Here is a 14180-nt window from a genome sequence, read left to right on the forward strand (position 1 = left end):
CGGGACCAGTTCGAGCGCAGGTGTACCTGGGCTCATTTTAAGAACACTTAAAACCAGATGCAGCAGCAAGTCTGCATTATTCAGACCATTAGCTCTCTAGCAGGGATAAGAAGATCCTGCAGTTGCTGTGATAAAGATTAAAGGTTGTCAGTCATTAAGGTGCATGATGGATAGGTCATTTCAGTGTGTTTGTCTCTTCTCTCCACCATCTTTATTTTTCTATAAAGAGCTATGAGGAACAACAAAACACAAGTAGGGGTGTTTAGGTGAAATGAGAGAGAGCCAGCACATCTGAACATAAGTTATTCACTCAAAAAAAGGTATCACAGTAAAGCTCAAATCAAATGCACCCCATGCAGGTTGTCCCTGAAAACATGTTCATAATCGTTCTGTAGTTGAAGATGTAGTTGTATCATTGGACAGTGCTGTCTGTGGGCTGCATGCCAACATTCAGTGTGAGCATGAAAATGGAGTACAGGCCGTTTATTTCAGTACGAGATTTATAAGAAGACCTTCTGCCTACTTTAGGAAAACTGCTGAGAGCATATTTCACCAGGGTCTCTGAGGTCTTCTAGTAAGGGTTTGTTTTTGTAATAGGCTGTGTTGACCATACCGTACTGTACTGTATTGTACTGTATCATATCGCACCGTATTGTATTCTAGCATACAAACAAATCTAAAAATCTTCTACTATAAGATTCTACAGGCATATGTAATGACACCTTAAATGTCTTAGGTGTTTCTGATGTTGGTATTCATTTTCCTGTGTAACTCAAAGCATTTCCTATCTTTATTTGTTTGTCAGATGAACATGCTGCTACGGCTGCAGGAGGCAGCTAACTACTCGAGCACGCAGAGCTGCGACAGCGACAGCACCAGTCACCATGACGACCAGCTGGACTCCTCGCTTGAGTCGGCTCTATGAGACACCCGGGACGCTTTGAACCTCCCAACGCTACCAGACATCCCTTAAGTGCACGGATGCATCGTATATGAAAAGTTTTATTATCCAGAATGGTATACCCGGCGTTTCACAGAAAACACTTTTCTTTTTTTTTAACCTGACAAAGGTGAAATATTTGATCAGATTATCATATTTAAAGAGGAGGATCATATTTAGTCCTAAGGGATCAAAATGCGAAACTATTGCGAAATCGGCTCCATTTTATTTTCAATACATTTCATTTGGACTTGTCATTTTACAATGGATGTATAACATTTTAGAGTACGACTTTTCAAATATGTGTGTAAATGGGACGTGTCTGACGAGGGACAGAGGCCTCTGAAGTCGACCTCTGAGGAGTAAATCACGTCACTCGTTTTAAGTTGAACTTTGGGTCTCCAAAGTGTCGAGAAAAAAAGAGAAAGCCAAGAGTTTGTCTTAACAAAACTGGACTTTTCTTTTCTTTTCTTTTTATCCCAGATATATCTTCAGATGTTTACAATGGGGGGGGGTTAGGGTTCTGTTGTTTATGTCTCCTTGTTTACAGAGGTGCTTCTCACACAGACACATACATTCATACACATGCACTTAAACACAGGCAGCAGGAGGACGCCGGCCTTTAATCAGGGGCTTCAATTGGTCTAAGCCCCCCCATGTGACCAACAATCCAGCCTGCTGAAATGTCATTGAGCATGGCACCTTTTTTATACCACTGTAGGACCCCCACGTCTAACTCGCCTGTCTAACTAAGAGGAGGATTTTTGGGGCGTTTTAGGTGATTTAACTCCCTCTAGTGGTCAAAGTGGAGGCTCTCAACTGTTGAATTTCTTCAATCACATATCAGTTTAAATGTAATTGCTTGTGCTTTAAGTAATGGAAAAGCCAACAATCTGTTGTTTAACTAAACTGGCTTCTTAAAAGTCACCACTTTAGATACGTCTCTCCTTGTTTACCACTATATCATCTTATTTGGGTGGTCTTTGCCTTTCCTGCGCATTGAGACAATTCTGCAACTCCGTGATGGCAACGGTTGTGATGTAGAAATTTGCTGAGCCTCTACAGTCAAACTATAGACTTTTTTTCATGACATAGCGCTCACAGCCCTCCTCCTCAGGGGTCAGTCGAGCCTCATGGTGCTGGTCTCCCTCCCTGAACCTCCACAGTGTCAGGCACTGCCAAGCCGCTCCTCGCTGCCCTGCGTGCCAACAACAAGCACAACGAAAAAGCGCATTGTCTGTGTGTCATCCAGCAACGCTGCTACTGTGAAGAAAGGAAGTAGACAAGTGCCAATGTTTCCCTTTGATTTACTGCCAAACGTGCACACAAACACACAAACGCACACACCCACGATTCACAGCGGACCATGGTTGTATACTTAGATTAAGGTTGTTCTTGGCTTTCCACGCTCCACGGCCTGTTGTCACTCTTCAGTTAAGAATTCACCGCAAAAACAGCATGAAGCGCCCTCTGTGGGTCATCACAGAAATGTTTCAAGTGACCGTTAGCTTAACTTCAACAATGTTCAAAGGATAGCGACGTTTGTCAAGCTTAAAACTCCTTCACATGTTAAAATGTGAGAAAATAAAACTTAAATATAAGGAAATAGCTGCAAATATAAGCAACATTTTTCATATTAGCACTTTTCATAATTGGTTAACTAGCTTGCAGCCTTCAGTATTTACTCAGTGTTACCCCCCAAACTTCTTTATGTGTTCAGTTAGGAGTAGAACAACTTTGAACTCTATCATCCACAGCGGATAGAATCGAATAGTCTTTCCTTCCTTTGTCTTTTCTCATCCTTTAAAAAACACCAGGGCTGTGTCTGAAATCACACACTCATTCCCTACTCACTATAAAGTGAAAAGGAAGTGATTTCACACACGGCCCAGGTCTTCCTAGCTTAATCGACTGGATCACCAGTCGATTAAGCTAGGAAGACCTGTATCATTAGCCTCAGTCTTTTGGGCTTGTATTATTTGTATCAACTTATCAAGATTATCATTTTAAAAAATGATAAATTAAACATTAAAAACTAGCTTACTAGCTCTTTTTTTTCATGAAGCTAATGTTAGCTTATGTGGTAGTGAGCTACAGCTGACAAAGCTGAGCGGCTGCTTTTCTTTATCTTCAATCTGAACACTCAAGAACCATAGTTTCAAAAATGATGACGAGATTTAGAAGCAACATACATGTGTTATTTAAAATAAAAAATAGATGTGAGGATTTAAAGCTTGACGAACAGAAACAGTGACTTTGGTAGTCGGGACTAAGCTAACGGTCAGTCGTAAGTGAAGTCAGAGGGTAACCTTTATGGAAAACTAAGCAAAAAAAAATAAACCTGAAAGTCTAACATGAACAGATATGATACAGAGCTATTATAAGAACACATCAGTGATATTGAACTGACTGATGCGAGCTGACAGTGTGATCACGTGTGATCGTCGTGCTCAGCAGCTGCATCCATCTGAGATCTTTGTTGTACCAAAAAGAATCCAAAGTATTTCTCAATGCAAGATCAGCACGAGAGCTGAATAATGGAACAATGATACTGGTGCTTTCTCACTGCCTTAATTGTGCAAAGATTTGGGATGCGTCCTGCGCTCCCATTGGCTATAGTGAGAAATAGAGATGTGATGTCGGATGATGATTATCTGCTTCCTGCTACGTCAAAGAAGCTGATTGTAGTAAAAAAACAAAAAACAGCCTCTTTTTTTTAATTATTGTTGAAATCTCTTCCTCCAAACCGCCCTTTTATTGTTTCTGACATTTAAAGTATAAAAGAGTTGATGCTGTATTTGAATTATATCTGACCAATATTGTAAAAACATTTAAAAAGGGGTGGGGTGTTTTTTAAGTTGTTTTTTGGCCCAGTTGAGCTGGGCTCACTTGAACTGACAGGAGCACAACCAAACGGATTTTGGGTTTTCTAGCCTGACGAGCATGTTTTGAAGCTTTTTAAACGGGGATGCATTGAGAAGAGACCTTTATGTATGCGTGTATCGGACGGAAGCCATTTTGAATTTTGATTGTCCTCTCTTTGTTTATCAAGTGGGTTGGTTTTGCACACTATGAGGTCGGGGTGGGTTGTATATACTTAAGTCTTGCACAGTGAATCAAAGATGCATTCTGCCCTGTTGATGTTACAATATGCTTAACCCGCTGAGTAAATTATTGTACAGAGAGAACGGAGAGAGAGAAAAAAAAAAAGAAATGCAAAAACCCGACATGCTGTCAGAAGCAGGTGTGTGTCTTGTGGTGGTTGGATGTTTTGCCTATGCAGGAGGTATACGGTGTACAGTATCAAACTGTCTTTGAACTCACAAAAAAATCACATCCTGAGAACACGATATAGGCACTTTCCCACTATATTCCCCCATATTTCCCGTCTTTAGGAATGCCTGTTGTTCCTTAGAAGCACTTCCTCTCCGGACATTTTAACCCAAGCGTACCGCCACATTAGGCTCGCAGGCTGTCCGAGGCACTGAAGCTGACCTGACACCGTACTGTATACATTCAACGACAAACCAACAGGTGCTACTGGTCAGTAAGAAGCCCATCAGAGACCAAGACGTCATGTTCTCTCAACCTCAGGACAATCCTATCCTCTACAATCCTACCTGTGTTCAGCTTCTCCCGTGTCTCTGCAGCCAAGCCTCACATTTATTTTGATTTATCTGACCGCCCTGGACGACCTTGTGTCTGCAAAGGGGGGTAGTTACTGTGGTGACGGGTTCTTCCACACCTACAGTTACGCCCACATAACATACAGCTTAGATCTCCAATAATTCAAACACTCTCCTGTTATAGGCGCATGAGTTCTCGAGCACGCAGAACGTTGACACCGTAAACAGTGTACACCATAGTCTCAATTATCAACCGGTATTTTCCCCCACATTACACTTTGCAGTTAAATCTCAGTTGAAAACCATATAGCATTTACTCTGGGTTAAGAAAAAAAAAAACCTTTCTTTTTCTTTTTGGGTGAAACATTTGTCCTTAAATGTTTTATATTTTGTACATTTGTATGTAACATATCATGTAAATAGACAGAGACAGTGATTTAACTCATCTGGAGGATTTTGTAGTCTTTGTAAAGCCCTAATAAATGGTATTTGGTGTCACACGAGCAAACGGTATGCTGAGCTTTTATTTGTGTCCTATCTGTGTTTGTGTGGTAAATTGTAAATGGACTTGAGCTTGTCTAGTGTTTTTCTAGTCTCCTGACTACTCAAAGCGCTCTTACACTGCAGGCCACACCTACACATTCACACACTGATGGTAGAGGCTGCTGTGTAGTGAGACCTTTGGACACTTTATTGGGTTGAGAGTAGAGGCATCAAAGCCGGCAAAGTTTAAATACAGTTACTTTATACATTAATAACAGATACTGAAGAAGAGGGGTGTATATATCAACGTTTCTAACTTAATAACTTTATAACTAAAACCAAGAACCTTAGATTTTTCAGCCAAATCTGTTAAATTCACTCTGTTAGGCAGATACAGCTTGTGTTTGGAGCAAAATGTCACCTTGGACTTGAATGAATTTGAAGCTTTGCTGCAAAGCTCCTGTTAACTCACAGCTCTGAAAATGTGTCTCTGTTGATGTAAGAATAAAGGGACACCAAATATATATATGTATATATATATATATATATATATAAAACTTTGTAAGAAACTAAACCTACTTGAAATGATGCCGATATAACTAAATTAGGTAACAAAGGGATTATGCTACTTTGAATTGTCACTTTTCTTGTGTCATTGTCGAGGGTAGGAAATGTTGTTAGTATTATTATTAGTAAAGTGCAACAAATACAGCTATAATAAAACACAATGGCATCAATCAGATGTAGAGTATGGTGACATCAGGGATCTTAAATCTCCTGCGAAAAACTTCAATTTGTGTCGAATTCTTTTTTTTTTTTTTGAAGTCTTTCCACTGATAAGGCAAACAATCACTGAGAAGGATTCTGTCCCTGAACACCCACCTAGATACACCCCTGATAGAAACTTCAGATACTTTCATCACAGATCTGACCACAGAAATTGCTGGAAAAAACAAATAACACCTGCACTACAGTTTAAAGACCACTAGGTGGCGGTAATACAACGACTTTGGTCGTGAATAAGAAGCAGAAGAAGAAGAAGAAGAAGAGCTCTCCCCGCAGCTGAAGCCAAAAAGCAAAGATGGGTGGAGGCGCCGCTCCCGCTGCGGAGTCAGAAGGAAACCTAAACATGTTAAAATCTAAAGGTCCGGTGTCTTTGCCCAAACATTCATACTGGTTTGATTTCTGGGCGTTCCTGCTCTTTGACATCGCGTTTTTTCTCTTCATGTACTTCATAGTCCCGTAGACCAGGTGAGTGGGCTTCAGAAGAAGTTTCTAGTTTCCTTCAGCTGATTGTGCGGCTACGGAAGTTGCTAAACCGATAAGCTAAGTTATTTATGTAGGAAATTGTCGCTTTTTAGTGTGTTTTAAACTGGCTTTTAAATATCTATCGCTATTACAAGGAGCAGAGACACATCAAGGACCCTAACCACTTACTGCTGTGCACCTTTGTGTGGAGTAGCCTGTTCAAATATTGACCTAAGATATACGTCGACATAATCGTTTTTAAATGTAAAGTTAAGCTATGTAAGACAAAATCACATATTTGTGTAGCTTTCACAAGCTAATGTTTGGTGTTCTTGGTTGGCAACTTGTTAAAACGTTGTCGTCACTTATCTCTGGTCTGTTTTGACTCTTAATAAATAATAAAAACACTTCAGTATTTCAGCTCTTTGTCATTCACAAGGCTTTATTGACAACTGCTATCAGATAAACGAAGACAGGTGCCAGGTGACCCAGAGACAAAGACAAAGCAGCATCAACATTGAAACTTTAAAACAACATTAACAATTACATCAAACTTTGGACCCAGATTAATGGTTTTGAAAGCTTTCTTATTTATTGATTAGTTTTTAAAAATATGAAAAGATGGTTTACTGTCTGAACATTTAGATGTGTGGATTTGATATGTTGTTGGTAACAGAGTCAGGTTGATGATGTAGCATTGATTTGATTTAGTAGTTAAGTAACTAAAAGTTAAAGAGGACATATTATATTCTCCACCTTTTCAAACAGTCCCCCTGTGGTCTAAATGAAACATCTGTGCTGTGCTTTGATCAAAATATAACATGAATCAAGCACCAGAGGAGGTTTGTGACCCTGTATAAACCAGCTCTCTCTGAACGCTCCGTTTTGGTGTGTGTGTCTCTTTAAATGAAATGAGTTGAATTTAATGAATGAATTTAATGATGGCATCTACTACACCTGACGCCTGACTCAGAGAGGAGTTTTTTTTATTGGGTAGAATAAGTCAGCTGTTGAACAAACCCTGACTTGTTTTTATTGTCAAAAATGAGAGAAAATGTCTGCATTGTGGGAGTCATGCATCAAAAGAAGTCATGCAATAAACATCAGTGTCAGAATCGGCAATCAGCTACATTTTTATTTCAAACATCGGTATCGGCTCCTCTGATTTTCCTTATCGGTGCATCCTTTACTGAAAAGAGTATTTTCACCTTCTATGATTACACTCTGAAACCTCTACAGTAGTCAGGATGATTTACAGCTCACCTGTTTTCTTCTTGCTCCTTTTATTGTCTGACACTAGATGCACCTTGCCTGTGTGTTTATAAAAATGTTTTTTAAAGGCTACACTCTTCAAACTACTGTTGGTCTCTTGTGCATTGATCATGTTCTTTTAATCTATGGCTGAGGTTTTAATCTTTTTTTGTGTGTGTAAAGCAAACCGTCATCTGGACTCTGCGCCCTGATGGAGCTCTGGTCCTGTGATCCTGTCAGAAATACTAACCCTGCTTCGACTGAATTCAACATCACCTCATTGGATATCTTGATGGATTGAACCCTGACTAGAACTATTGAGTCCCGTTATGATATCAGAGATGTGGACCTCAGCACTCCTTCACTCTGAGACCTGGTTCCAGTTTCTGGGGACCGTCTCTCTGCATGGATGGATTCACAATATTGCCATGGGGAAAATATATATTTCAAGTACTCCTATTAAATTGGTTGAACGAGCATCATGAGGACTTGAAAAATGTTCCAACTCAAATGTATTTTAATGAACCATGTGTTATTCCTTTACATGCTGAATGTTTAACGTGTGATAGATTAGTCGCTGTTAACGATGATGATTTGTGTGGCATTTTACCTTTAGTGGCCTTACTGCATTCCTAAACATGTTATGTCTCAAACTAAGTTTTGGAGTCATGCGTCTGTTTCTTTTCTTGTAATAAGCCGTCTAATGAAACCCGTGTGAGGATAGCAGAGACGCGGGAGTTTAGCAAGTTGTGCACCAAATAATGTGATGTAATGCAGTGACTCCAGCTCACTAAAATCTGGACATTTTGCACATGGGAAATACTAGAAATAAAGTGTTTTGCCTAAAAGCTAAATGGTGAACTTGTTTTTCCTGTTATGTAGAAACAAACATCCTCCTTTTCTTGATTAGCTCTGTTTTAGTTCTATCAGCACACTTTTAAAGCTCTATATTATTGTACAAATGTAGGTCTGTATACTTTGCTACATTGTTTTGCAGAGTCAATTCTGCTGTCAGATGTGTAAAAACCTAAAGTAAGTATAATGTTTTTTTTGTAAAACTTTGATGACTACACATTTACTGGCATTTCAGAGACTGTACAGTTGAGTGTTTATAGTCAGAAACAGACATGAGCTAATGTGTGCTGTACAAAAAAAAAGTTATTATTTTAGGTTTATTGTTTAAAGTCTACCTGTATATTTATGACTATAGGTTTAGGGCTGTTGCCTCAGAGCGAGACGGTTCGTGGTTCAAATCCCCTTCGGACAGGATCCTCTGTGTGGGTTCTTCCCACAGTCCAAAGACATGCTCGTTTGGTTAATTAGCGACTTTTAATTGTCTGTAGGTGTGACTGGTTGTCTGTCCCGAGACCTCAAATGGGAAAAGCAGTACAGATAATGGATGGATGGACTATAGGTTATATATAGCATTTCTTTTTAACTTTTGACAAACAATACTAAGAAAAGCAATTCAAGCTTTAATATAATACAGAAGCCCTACGACTGTATAAAGAAAACAAATCTATTTATATTAAGTCATGGCTTGTGACGTTACAGTTTGGACAAAACTTCGTGCTTTTATTTTGAAGGCAGTTTTACGTATATCCGGTTTCACTGAAGCTAACAACAAATGGCTAGCAACCTTTTTTGTACTTGGATAAATAAGTCTAAAGTGACTTATTTTGTGTCTTAAACATGGAAACTACCAGCAGTTCGTATCAAGTGGAAAACACAGGTTGGTTTAACTGAAGTTGTTTCGTGTCGCAGCGGGAGCTAGCTAGTTATCTGTCTTGAATATTGTCGTTAGCTTTTAGCCCAAGTTTGCTATCAGCAGGTAAAATATCTCATACAGATTCAACGTGTCTGTCAATTAATAACTAAGTATCCTTTGTGAGCATACAAGTTTGAAATTAGTTTCATGCTAACAACAGTCTCCTCTCGTTTTTAGAGTAACTTCATGACTGCAGCTGTTTGTGAACTGCAGAAACTCAGATTTATGAAATAACACATTCAGCTGTCAAGTCCAGTTAAAAACTGATTTTTATATACATGATAAAGTCATAAGGTCTAAATTGCTTGTACGAAGTTACATTATTTTGCAATAAAGCAGCAAATAGCTAAATCAATAAAAGTGTCTTTAAATGAGATGTAGATTTAACTGAGATTTAAATGAGCCATCAGGAGGATTGTTAATGCCTTTTATATCTTGAAATAAGATGATTGTCTGGACTTGTCAGGTGAGTGTTGTTTACAGTATGTGTAATGAGATTTGAAAGAAAATGATGATAAAATTCAAGGGGCTAGACAACAATAGCAAATAAGATAAATAAAAAACATTGGAATGAGAGCTGTTGCATATTGACTGTTTTCAACACTTGTTTAAGGAAAGGCTTTTGTACAGCTTTTCTATTTATTATTTTCACTGCATAGTCCTAGAATCTGTATTTTTAAATACCTGCACATTTGGGTTACATGTCTTTCTTTACACATCTGGTACAGGACGTTTCCCACATCATCTATGCATTTCATAATACAGCCAGCTCCCTTTAAAAAAAAAAAAAAAAAACCCAGGTAGGTTTTTCTGAAATTCTGCACTAAATAATTTAAATTCATGCATTCGATTAGTTATTTTTTTGTCCCCTTATATTTAAATGTAATTTTTCTGTGTTTAACCAGAATAGTCACGTATTACCCTATACAAGGAAAAGTTATTATGCAGACTTTGGGTGTCAAGTTTGACCACTTTATACTTTGTAAAGTAGACAAAACATATATGTTCATGTTGAAATGTAACAATTTTAACACACACACACAAATCCCTCCACATAGAACTATCATGCCCTTGATTCACTTCATGTCCATGTTGAAACAGATTTATTCCTTCCGTTGTCATCGTTGAGGCTGTTGATCCCTCCTCTGCGGCTGCTCTCTGCGGCGATGTGGCAGGTGGCTCAGCGGAGGGACGTTCTCGATTATGAACAGCTGGATGAGTTTGTCACACTGGTGACAGGCACTGTTCCAGACCTGCTCAGTCCAAAGCAAAGAGGAAAGCTGCTTCTACGACTGAGAGCGAGAGTAAGTCAGCGTCTTCCACCTGAAGTTAAGCTGAAAATGTTTACAAGCATTCAAGTTTTGTCATGCTTCTTGGATACAGAGAGGACTCCATTCATTGTTTATTTTGTTCACATCTTCTCTTCAGATTATTCTTGAGTTGTGCAGGGATGAGGAAACAGCCAACACATTGTGCATAGAGCCTCATCTGGAAAGAATCCGCCCACCAGGATACACAGCAGTAAGTGAAGGCTGTGCCTGTAGAGTTGTGTTCTTACAATTCCATGAAAACAATGCTCCCATCTTTCTTTGTCACATTTACACAGGCCTTGTATTTACTGGGCAGATTCAGCAGTGATATGCTTTTGTTGTGTGGGGATGGAAGCACTCACAGTGACTGTCTTTCAGAGTGGAGATGCAGAGGTGGATGCAGAGGTGGCTATTTTTGTTGAGCTTGTTCAGACACTTCTGAAAGACCCGGCAGAGAGGGAGCATTTCTACCAGGCAAGCCAGCTTCCAAACTGCCATTCTTCTTTTTATTCCGATTTTATAAGTAACAATTCCCCTTTTTACTCCTCAGGAAGTTTTTCCAACAGAATATGGTCTCAGTTATGACACAGACATGCAGCTCCTTGTATGGGAGTTTCTTTCTAAACTGGAGAAACTCCTGCCTGTACCAGACCTCAGTCAGGTAGGAAATCACAGAACATTACAGAACCTTTTAACCTGCAATGTATTTGTGATAGTAAGACATCAACTGTGTAATTAAAACATTGTTAGGTGAAAACTCATCTCCCTTTATCTCCTAGTGTGCATGTTAAAAAAAACAACCAAATAAAGATTGACATTTTTGACATCACGCTGCACGACTTAATGATCACTTTGGATAACGATTTGCTGACAGATTTGTTTTTGTTCCTGAACAGACTGTTTCATGGCTGACCTCTGGCCCCTCTGTACTGAAGGACTGCTTACAAGCACTTTCAAGTCCTGACGGCCTGAGGTCACTGCTGCAGCACCACAAGTGCCTCGAGCATCTTGGAACACAAGGTAAACCAGAAGAATCTGCCGTAAAATCATTGAGCTGTGGTCACACTGAAGCAGGAGGCTTCTGTAAAACTGTAAATGTTTTTAAATGCAGAGGACAAATTGCATTATCTTGAAAATCTAAATCTAAATACCAAGATAATAAAACGAGTAAAGATGCATCTGCATGAAGATGGAGATCTTTAAATAGTGTGCAAACAAATAATTAAATGTTGGCAAGAGAAAAAGAAATCCCATATAACAACTACTTCTGTGTTCTGTGTATTTTGCATAGGGACCACTGTGGAGATGTCCGCCCAGGTCTTTGCCTGCTCCGAATGTCCGTTCTTCCACATGCAGGAGTGCTTCCTGCTGCAGCATATCGAGCACAGTCACCCTGAGCAGTACAACAAACTGCAGAGTGCTGCAGAGAAACCTGAGGCTCCGAGGAAGAAGGTCCAGCGTCCGGAGTTCCCGAAGCCTTTCCCCATCCACGACAGGCCGGACCCTCACGTGTGCCAGGAGTGCGGCAAGACTTTCACACGTGCCTCAGACGTAACTCGTCACCAGCGCACGCACACGGGCGAGCGCCCGTACACCTGCGAGGAATGCAAGAAAGGCTTTAAGAACTCCTGGGACTTGACCAGACATCAGCGCATTCACACCGGAGAGCGACCCTTCCTCTGCTCGCAGTGCGGGAAACGCTTCACGCAGATGGGGCTCCTCAAGCTGCATTTTGAAAGAACGGCCTGTGGCCAGACTTGCAACCCTCCTCTTGAATTTATGACGGAGGTCGTGGTAGCAGAGGAGACTTCAGAGAAAGTGGGTGGGGAGTACAAATGCCAGAAATGCGGCGAGAGCTTCGGCAGCATCCTGGAGCGGCTGCAGCACAGGCAGAGGCATGTGGTGAGGCGTCAGTACAAGTGCTTGCTCTGTGAGAAGATTTACAGCCGAGCGTCAGACCTAAAGAGACACCAGATGAAACACACCGGGGAGCGGCCGTTTGCCTGCGAGTGCGGGAAAGGTTTTACGCACGTCTGGCTCCTTAATAAGCATCGACAGATCCACAGCAGGGAGCGTGCATTCCCCTGCGCCGAGTGCGGGAAGAGCTTCACACAGCTCCAGATCCTCAACCGACACCTGCTGACTCACAGTGGCCTGCGACCTTTCCAGTGCTCCTACTGCGAGAAGAGCTTCAGTCAGCTGGCCAGCCTCACGCGCCATGAAAGGACCCACACAGGGGAGAGGCCGTTCATCTGCTCCACCTGCCAGAAGACGTTCCTCACGCACGGAGAGCTTGTGAGGCATCAGCGCAGCCACAGTGACTTCAGGCCTTACAGCTGCCCACAGTGCCCCAAGAGCTTCAAAACCAAGCGGGCTCAGAGTGAACACCTCAACACGCACACGGGAGAGCGTCCGTTTGCCTGCGCCTGCTGCGGGAAGACGTTCGCCAAGTCCACCTCGCTGGTTCGCCATAACCTGACTCACACAGGGGAGCGACCGCACCAGTGCTCCCAGTGCGGAAAGACCTTCCTCACCTCCGGCGAGCTCCTCCTCCACAAGCGGATCCACACGGGGGAGAGGCCGTATCCCTGCTCCTACTGCGAGAGGAGGTTCAGGTGCTCCTCAGACCTCAACATGCACGTCCGCACACACACCGGGGAGAAGCCACACAGCTGTCCGTTCTGTAAGAAGAGGTTCTCTACGTCTACGAGGCTGAAGAGACACGTACGCACACACACGGAGAAGGGAATCGTTGAGTCTTTGACCTGACAGAGGCTCATGTCAATGATTACTACTTTATCAATAAAAACAACTATTTATTTTAATGAACCTTTCTAAAGATTTCTTTTTGGGCTTTTTGTGCCTTTAATGGAGAGATAGGACAGTAGATAGAGTTGGAAATCAGGGAGAGAGAGAGAGCGGGGAAAGGAGCCACAGATGGGATTCAAACCTGGACCGCCCGCTTGGAGGACCACAGCCTCCATACATGGGGCGCGCGTACTAACCACTGCACCACCAGCGCTCCATGAACCTTTACTTTAGTTTTATTTGGTGACACTAGGAATTCCAGTTATCTTTTATGAACTAATGGATATTTTGTGGTTTCTGATGATATTAGTCGAGAGGAAAGAGCCAAACAGATTTGCTAGATTAAATTTTTTTAATCAAGTGCTTTTATTATTTCTTTTAATAATTTAAGTCCATCCCTCCCAAACTGAAGTGATCCCATGTACAGTGCATCTCTACAAGCACTTCTGTGGTCTTTTAAAAGGGAACTCTTGCTGTTGCTAGAAGGTGCTGAGTGTAAAATATGAATGAAGGAGGTAGTCCATCAATATCTTCTGTGCAACCAGATAAACTATGTGCTTTATGTCAGAGGTCAAACTAATCTTTTTTGCTCGTGTCCCTTAAAAATAACAACTATGCGTTCTGGAGACCCATCAGTAACAGTTGCATGGGTCTTTGGATAATGATAAACAGAAAAGCGATGACTTTGGTTCTTTTTAAAGACCTGTAGTGGTAAGAATGTTTAGTAATTCACTAGAAAAAAATGA

At 41.1% G+C, this 14180-nt stretch overlaps 2 protein-coding genes and 1 long non-coding RNA gene across 9 annotated transcripts in view; all 3 read left to right on the forward strand.

Annotated features, from left to right (window-relative positions):
- Positions 1-14180, forward strand: part of nav3 (neuron navigator 3) — a 272816-nt gene that overhangs the window by 220826 nt on the left and 37810 nt on the right. For all 7 annotated transcript variants that reach the window (XM_061029865.1, XM_061029866.1, XM_061029867.1 and 4 more), the window contains one exon: positions 806-1972. In XM_061029865.1, the coding sequence (XP_060885848.1) occupies positions 806-925 (120 nt within the window). In that variant the 3' untranslated portion in view covers positions 926-1972. The remainder of the gene's footprint in view (positions 1-805; positions 1973-14180) is intronic.
- On the forward strand, positions 6049-8402 carry LOC132956507 (uncharacterized). The gene is made up of 2 exons (XR_009666039.1): positions 6049-6300; positions 7732-8402. It is a non-coding gene; the product is annotated as an uncharacterized LOC132956507 (long non-coding RNA).
- LOC132956468 (zinc finger protein OZF-like) lies at positions 11071-13449 on the forward strand. Its single transcript, XM_061029943.1, has 3 exons — positions 11071-11287; positions 11523-11646; positions 11918-13449. Exons 1-3 carry the CDS (start codon positions 11219-11221, stop codon positions 13393-13395), a joined length of 1671 nt encoding a protein of 556 aa, XP_060885926.1. The 5' UTR covers positions 11071-11218; the 3' UTR covers positions 13396-13449.

This window comes from Labrus mixtus, chromosome 22, assembly GCF_963584025.1.
Source record: "Labrus mixtus chromosome 22, fLabMix1.1, whole genome shotgun sequence".
In the NCBI taxonomy this organism is placed as follows: domain Eukaryota; kingdom Metazoa; phylum Chordata; class Actinopteri; order Labriformes; family Labridae; genus Labrus; species Labrus mixtus.

Coding starts and splice junctions, on each gene's coding strand:
- LOC132956468 (XM_061029943.1), top strand. CDS start 11,219: ATGCAGCTCCTTGTATGGGAGTTTCTTTCTAAACTGGAGAAACTCCTG. Junction 11,288..11,522: donor CTGTACCAGACCTCAGTCAG/GTAGGAAATCAC, acceptor GTTCCTGAACAG/ACTGTTTCATGGCTGACCTC. Junction 11,647..11,917: donor CGAGCATCTTGGAACACAAG/GTAAACCAGAAG, acceptor TATTTTGCATAG/GGACCACTGTGGAGATGTCC.